Raw genomic sequence first — 8,546 nt, 5'->3', positions numbered from 1 at the left:
GCTTACCTTAAGTAATGCTATAATGTTTATCCAAATTTCATGAATGATTTCCGTCGCGTAAGTCATGTAAATCATAATTGTATGACAAGTCAAAATTATGACTTTAGTATTTATGACTTTAAGTCGACAAAAAGTTGAAATTAAGACAATCTTAACCATGAAATTTTAACACAAAGCCATTATTTTAAATGTTGAAATACTGAATCGAAATGATTTTAAATGTCGAAAATCATGAGGAAAATAGTGGAAATTATGGCTTTAAGTCTACATTATTAAATACTAAATTATAACCCTGCTGAAAAAAACCATAAACAAACAATAGACACAAAATTAGTAATGGTTTTACTGGTTATAATGGGATTTGTATTGGTTTTAATGGAAACTGTAATGGACCCTGCTGGTAATTGGTCACCTTCTATTGATGGCTCGTTAAAAACACTAAATCCTAATGGAATATGTCCCCAAACACACTGCACTTTAATGGTTAAAAGTTGATGGTTTTTAATGTTAGCCTATTTATAGTGCATTAGAATTTTTTGTGATGTTCTGTTGTTTTTTCTTAGCAGGGTAATTTGAAATCGTGGCATGAAAAGTCAAAATGATTTGAAGTCTTAGTTTTTACGTACTTTTATCTCATAATTAGGCCTAGGTTAAAAAAAAAAATTGACTTTTTAAAATATCATAATTATGACTTACTAAAGCATTATTATCATTCTTTCAAACTACTTCGAGACAATAACAAATACCATGTGAGTAACAGCTGATGTTTTGAGCCTCGAACCAGAGAGAGCATCTGAACAGTGAGCACTAAGGTGGTGACTTCACTCAGAAAGTTGAGTGTTTCTCAGATGTTCACTTACTTTCTTCTGATTTTCACTCTTAAGATGTTTGTGAATAAAACACAGAAACACAAAATGGAATCCAACAGTAGAAAAGCACAAAATGGAACCGAATAACAGAAAAATGTCTTTCTCTCGCTCTTTCATTCACGCTCCGCTGGCGCCTCCTGCTGGATGGAAACTGTGAGTGCAGGAAACAAAATGGAGGCTGTTCGATCCGCATCTCTGGATAGAAAAACACTCCTGACTGGGTTGATTTATTCCACAGATGTTCTTCATAACTCTGGAAACATTGTACCAAAACACATTTTACACACAGAAGCCACTGTCAAAAAACAAACTGGTTTAATATGTATAAAAAAAACACAACCAGTCTCAGAAAAAAAGAAACAAACGCAAAACAAATAAAAGACATGTGACTGAGTACTCGACCCAACTAGTGCTTATACACAGAGACAGATCCATCTACTCTAAATAAAAAAATACATGATTCCCTCTTCCTATCACTCTCTCTATGCGAAGAAACTGATCAGACGGCCTTCAAACTGTGGCTGTAATGTCCTTCTGTAATGATACAACACAAATACAGTCCATAGAGTCCATAAAAAAAAAAAGAGCGACGTCGTTCATCCACACAGACAGGGGGCGCCGGTAGCCTTCAGCTTCAGTCCAAACCCTGAACCTCGTGCTGCTTGTACGCCGCCGAGACCAGATTTCCTGAAAGAACAAAATTCGTACGGTTAAATCAAACAAACTAACATGTAAAAAAATATTTTCATGAATAAAAATCGTTAAATCCTTCAGGTCAACGTAAAGGCCCAAAGAGCGAAGCGACAAAGCAATGCAAATCTGCACCAAAGCTAATTTCGATCCAATTTATGACATAAATCGTCATATATAATCGCAAGCGAATCTTCATTCGCATGCTTAAATGCAAGATAATAATAATTTTCGTTAATTAAAATAAAGCTAAAATAAAATTAAAATGTTACATGAAAACCTTAAAACTTAAATTAAAAATGGTGAAGTGAAATAAAATAAGTTTCTATTTAAGCAAAGAAAGTAGTACAATTACTAAAACTACAAGCTAAATAGGAAAAATAAAGAAAATTACAAAAGCACAGAAAAAAACAAACCTGAAAATATTTAAATATAATATAATTTAAATGAAAACATAATATAAAATACATCAAAAATGTATATATGAAACCGTGTAAAAAATTATATATATATATACACATACACTACAAAAGTATATAAATAAAACTAAAAATTACATGTAAATTAAACTGAATTTTTTTTATTAATATATAAAAATGTTATTTTATATAAAATGATTAATTAAAGTATAAAAAAATATAAATACATAAGAAACACTATAAAATAATACTAAAATAACACTGCTGCACAATCGAATTCACAAACAAATGAGTCTCTTGAACTGATTCTTTTAATGACTCATGAATCATGCCGCTTATAAATCATGATTATAAACATACGATTCGCTCATCTTGATTCATATTTGAATCTGAATCTTTTAAAGATTTGCATTCAAAATTACTTTTAGCAGTAATAAAAGCAACGTTAAAACTGAAACGTCACCAGTAACTGTCTTTGTTTTTGTTTAGTATCTTGACTGGATTATTAGGCCGGTTTTAGTATGCGAGTTTTGCTGCAGGGCATCATGGGAATGATCAGGAGGGGGGCAGCAGACCTGAAGCATTCGCTCGCACATCGAGTAGGTCAGAGCAGGAAGGACAGGAAGGCAAGCAGGAAGCAGCCAATCACAGCTGAGCTCAAGCCGCACTGGACCCAGGTGGGACCCAGGGGTCAAAGGTCGTCTTACCTGGCGTCCCCAGCCCCTCTGCTCTGTCCCGGCAGACTTTGGGTCTGAACGGAGAGTCTTTGTCTTTACCTTTCGATCCCTTGGGTCGCCCCGCCGCCTTCTTCTTGGACTTACTGTCGCCCTTCACACCCAGCAGCGGATGGACCTCTGCGGCACACAAACACAGTTCAGAGGAAGTGACATCATAAAAACATATTCATTTAAATACAATCATTTATTAGCATTAAACTATACAAAATACAAATACATCATAATAAACACTATAAAAGTATAGAAACATTACTAAAACAACACTGCTGCACAGTCCAATTCACAGACAAATGACTCTTTTGAACTGATTCTTTTAAGGACTCATGAATCATGCCGCTTTTAAATCATGATTATATATAAACTAGTGCTGTCAATCAATTAAAAAAATTAACTAATTCACATTTTTCTGTAATTAATCGCGATTAATCCCACGTAAGGTTAAAGTTTTTCAATATATTTTTACACTGCAATAATTTCACTTTCAATCTTCAAATATATGTATAAACAACAAAGTATATTTTTAATGTTTGTTTAATACCATCTTTTTATGACTGAAGGCAATGTCTCTATGAATTTTTTCCTAATGTTTAACCATTGACTACAGCCATTCAACATTACAGTATAATACAACATTACTATCAATTTTAACATTTATTAGACTTTAAAAAATTACTTCTAATAACTTAAAACCATCTTCACATAAACTGTGTCCTTCAGCAAGTAGATAATATGATTGAATAAAGTTATCAAACACTAAATTCTAAATTAAACAGAGATAAATTAAAACTTAAAGCTACAGAAGTTACTGATTTCCTCTTTTTTATTGTGTTCTAACAGACATCACAGCAGCTGGTTATTAGGATATTTTGGCTGCTGTCACTTTAAGAGCTGCTGCTGCTGCTTAACATGACGCGGATCTGACACGGTTTTAAATGTGACTCATAAATAATAAATACATGCACAGTTTTAAGGCAGCTTTAATCGCCTTTTTGTAACTTCATGACTTAACTGATGACATTTTCTGTGCTCGTCGTTTCTTTCGTGCTTTTATATGAAAAGTCTGAAAAGTCTCCCATTTGATGTGGTCATAAAGTAGTTCTACGTCTAAATAAACGCAATTCTTTAGCAGTTGTGAGTGGGGTGGCCAAACCTAGCTCCGCACCTGCGTAAATTATTTTTAACATGTTAAACTGAAAAAAATTATCGCCTGCGCGTTAACGCGTGAATTTCGAATCGCTCATCTTGATTCATATTTGAATCTGAATCTTACAGGTTTGCATTCAATACTAATTTTTAGAGATGTAACGATATCAAAATCTCATGATACAATATTATTGCGATATGACGTCCACGATACGATATTTATTGCGATATTTAAAAAAAAAAAAATTCAAAAAAGACAAATGAAGAATTGGGAATTTTTTTTACATTTTGTATATTTTAAAGTTACATTCTTCTATTTAATGCACTTTGAGAGTTCGTTTGATAGATACTGTGCCAAAGCACAATGACCAAAACAAATATATTTTAAAAACTACACTTTTTGACTGGAAGACCTATCGTTTCATATCATCATGTGACCACGATAATATCGAGACAGTTTTGCAATCGCGATATCATGAAATTGATATCATTACATCCCTACTAATTTTAGTAGTGATAAAAGCAACGTTTTGATTAAATCGTCACCAATGCTAGTCTTTGTTTATCACGAGTGACTCTCTTACCGTCGTTTGGGACGCCCTGCAGCTCGATGGTGGTGGTGCGAATCTTCTTCTTAGGTGGCCCTCCGTCGGACGACGGTTGCCGCTGTTTCTTGTCGCCGGGGCCGCTGTGGGCGGAGCCGTCGTCAGGCGTGGCATTCTGACCCGCGGCGTCAGGCGGAGGGCCAAACGGGTTCTCCTCTGGGTCCTCCACCTCCGGAGCGATGGGCAGATACAGCAGCGCTTTATAGTCCTCCAGCTCCTCGTCACTTCAAACAACGCAAAAAACACTCGGAGATTAAATTTAACTTTAAATTTACTGAGAGAAAAAAAACAGCAACACGACTGTACGACAAAACATAACGCAAAACTCATTTTTTGAATGTAAAAATAGACTGGATTATATAAAAACAAACAAACACTAAGAAAAATTAACAAACACATTTGCAAAGTAAGAATTAAAAAAAAAAAAAAAGTTAAATTAAATTTTTATTTTGCGAAAAATAAACTGGTTTAAACAATATGAACCAACAAAAAACGTCAAAATGAACACGCGTGAAATGGTACGATAATATTAAAAATAATGTAAATTATAGCGAATTAACGTCAAAAACCTGATTAAACGATATGAATAAATGAAAACAAAACATATAACGAATACACATTTAAAACTGTGTGATATTATTTAAAATATAGTGAATTAAATTTAAACATTTTGCAAAACTAGATGAAACAATATGAACAAACAGAAAACATCAAAACTAAAAAAACAAACAACATATGAAACTGTATTTTTAGAGTTATGTAAAATATATTGAATTAAATGTAAAATTATATTTAAAATTTTGTTAATGTCAAAAACTTGATCAAACAATCCAAACAAACAAAAACAACAAAAAATAAATAAACACACTTGCACTGTAAGATAATAGTTAAAAATAATTTTTTTTTTGTGAAAAATAAACTGATTTAAACAATATGAACCAACAAAAAACGTCCAAATGAACACGTGAAATGGTACAATAATATTAAAAATAATGTAAATTATAGCGAATTAAATGAAAACTTTATTTTGTGAACGTCAAAAACCTGATTAAACAATATGAACAAAAAATAACGAATACACATTTAAAACTGTGCGATATTATAAATTATGTAAAATATAGTGAATTAAATTTAAATATTTTGCAAAAGTAGATTACACAATATGAACAAACAAAAAACATCAAAATTAAAAATCGAACAACATATGAAACTGTATTTATAGAATTACGTAAAATATGTAAAATTATGTAAAATATAGTGAATTAAGTTTAAAATAAATTTTGTTAATGTCAAAACCTTGATTAAACAACACAAACAAAAACAACAAAAAATAAATAAACACTTGCACTGTAAGATAATAATTAAAAATAAAAAACTTACCGACCTGCATTTAAAAAATGTTTGCGAAAAATAAACTGGTTTAAACAATATGAACAAACAAAAAACGCTGAAATGTCAAAATTTGAAAATGATTAACAAAAACACATTTGTAACCATGATTTGAAAAATAATTTGAAATTTTGTGAATTACATTTAACTTTTCTTTGCGGATGTCAAAATAAAACTGGATTAAACAATGTGAAGAAAAAATGTCAAAACTAAAAAAAAACTAAAACACTCAAAACTTTATGATGATATTAACAATGTCAAATTATTGGATGAAATTTATTTTGCGATTGTCAAAATTGTATTACATAAACAAAAATAAACAAACGTAAACAAAACTAGAAAAAAGAAGAAAAACATGTATGTGATTGTATGATATTAAAAACGATGTGAAATTTAGCGCGACTGACCTGCTGCAGAACGCTGGGATGGGATCGACTGACGTGACGTCCACCTCCTCGTCCTCTGCAGCGTCCGCACCTGATACACACACACACACACACACACACACACATCAGTGTCACTTACAGCAGTGTGTGTGTGTGTGTGAGTGTGTGTGAGTGTGAGTGTGAGTGTGAGAGTGCGTGTGTGTGTGTGTGTGTGTGTGTGTGTGTGTGTGTGTGTGTGTGTGTGTGTGTGTGTGTGTGAGTTTACCGGTCTGCTCTGGTTCGCTCTTGTCCTCGTCCTCGATGTCAAACTCTGATTCTCTCTCCTCATACTCCACGTTCTCATCCAGCTCTTTAAAGTCTGGAGCAAACGCGCTCCAGTTTTCCTGCAGAGACACGAGCACGTGTGTTTACAGTCCACACACACACACACACACACACACACACACACACACGTGTTCGTTTTTGTGAAAAGTGGGGACTCTCCATAGGCGTAATGGTTTTTATACTGTACTTACTGTATGTGCTATTGCCCTACACCAACCCTACACCTAAACCTACCCCTTACAGGAGACTGTCTGCATTTTTAGATTGAAAAAACACCATTTAGTATGTTTTTTAAGCCTTTTGATTTACGGGGACATAGGCAGTGTCCTCATAAACCACCTTCACATTGTAATACCTCTGTCATACCCATGTTATTATACAAATTTGTGCTCGTGAACCACAAATACCAACCCACACACACACACACACACACACACACACACACACAGAGAGACACACACACACACACACACACACACACACACACTCGAGTGAGGAGCTGCTGTATTCACTCACCACTTGGTTCTGAGCCCAGATGGACACGACGCCGCTGGAGATGGAGGCGATGATCGGACGCACCGGATGCCACTATAAACACACATATCACATCATATCAGCCGGACAAAAACATGTGCACTAAAATATGTGTTAACTGAAATAAAATAAAAATTTGTTCATAAACATTTCATTTAGTGGCCAAGGCAGCATTTCTCATTTTCTTAGGGTTAAAGACAAATACTAAAATTATGGAAACTAACTTCTGTCATGGAATAAAAATATAAAACAAAAGCTAACTGTGATTTTTTTTATCCCAAAATTCAGACTTTTTTCAAATTAAAATTATAATAATAACAACATTAATACAAATAAATACTAATTTGTAATAATATGCAATAATAAATAGCTAACATTGTTTATTATTATTATTTATATTATGTTACATATTTTAATAAGATACAATAATATAATAAAAAAGTGCTGTCAAATGATTAATCGCATCCAAAATAAAGTTTTTGTTTACATAATATACATGTGTGTACTGTGTATATTTATTATGCATATATAAATACACATGTACAGTATATATTTTGAAAATATTTACATGTATATATTTATAGTAATATATAATTTATATTATATATAAATATTTAAAATATAAACATAATATTTTTCTTAAATAAATGCATGTGTGTGTATTTATATACACATAATAAATACACACAGTACACACACACGCATATACTGTGTAAACAAAAACTATTTTTTATGCAATTATTCGCATAAAATAAAAAATAAAAAATAGTACGGCATCATTGTTTGTTATTTCTGCTAATATCTTTTAGTAGTATTTTAATGAGACGCAAAAATAACAATAACATTAAAAATATAATATTGTTATTACCAAATAAAAATAACAAAATAAATTATTAGTTTGGCATCATCATTTATTACTATTATATGTATTATATATATTTTAATAAGATGCATAAAAATAATAAAAAAAATTACAATACTATTATAATCAAATAAGAAACTATTTGGATTTTTCTTCTTCTCGCAATTTTGAACTATGAAAGTTAGAATTGCGAGATAAAAAGTTGCAATTACCATATTATTTTCTATATAAATAACTACAGTAAAGCTGAAGCTGAAATAATAAAAATTCATTAAAAAAATATAGATTTATTTAAAAAAAAAAAAAAAAAAAACTAATAAAAATGACAAACACACACATACAAATAAATCACTGAAATGTTAACATTAATTTAAAATAAAAACGAATTGAGGATATGAATGAAATCTGTAGTATATGAGGTGATATGAGAGCGTACAGCGACGTCCAGCAGCAGCTCTCCTCGCGTCCCGTGCAGGATCTTCACCAGGTTCCCGATGCTCTTCTCCCAGATATAGAGCGCATGCTGTCGCGCCGATCCTGCTACGATATACTCGCCGTCCCCCGAGAAACAGCAGCGCTTCCACGGCG

The 8,546-nt window shown here is 32.3% G+C and overlaps 1 protein-coding gene across 2 annotated transcripts in view; it reads right to left on the bottom strand.

Annotated features, from left to right (window-relative positions):
- Window positions 1–393: 393 nt before the first annotated feature.
- rbbp5 (retinoblastoma binding protein 5) overlaps window positions 394–8,546 on the bottom strand; it is a 13,659-nt gene continuing 5,506 nt past the window's right edge. Inside the window, exons 8-14 of one of the 2 annotated variants that reach the window (XM_058761915.1) lie at window positions 8,395–8,546; window positions 7,079–7,150; window positions 6,504–6,621; window positions 6,260–6,329; window positions 4,443–4,687; window positions 2,755–2,832; window positions 394–1,556 (exon numbers count right to left, since the gene is read on the bottom strand). The exon at window positions 8,395–8,546 is cut by the window's right edge and continues 2 nt beyond it. In XM_058761915.1, coding sequence (XP_058617898.1) covers window positions 1,504–1,556; window positions 2,755–2,832; window positions 4,443–4,687; window positions 6,260–6,329; window positions 6,504–6,621; window positions 7,079–7,150; window positions 8,395–8,546 — 788 coding nt within the window. In that variant the 3' untranslated portion in view covers window positions 394–1,503. Of the gene's footprint in view, window positions 1,557–2,685; window positions 2,833–4,442; window positions 4,688–6,259; window positions 6,330–6,503; window positions 6,622–7,078; window positions 7,151–8,394 lie in introns of both variants that reach the window. The other variant, XM_058761914.1, reaches the window with a different exon arrangement.

This window comes from Onychostoma macrolepis, chromosome 22, assembly GCF_012432095.1.
Source record: "Onychostoma macrolepis isolate SWU-2019 chromosome 22, ASM1243209v1, whole genome shotgun sequence".
NCBI classification, from domain to species: domain Eukaryota; kingdom Metazoa; phylum Chordata; class Actinopteri; order Cypriniformes; family Cyprinidae; genus Onychostoma; species Onychostoma macrolepis.
The sequence above is the reverse complement of the archived record's forward strand: the minus strand, read 5'-3'. Positions and strand labels throughout refer to the sequence as shown.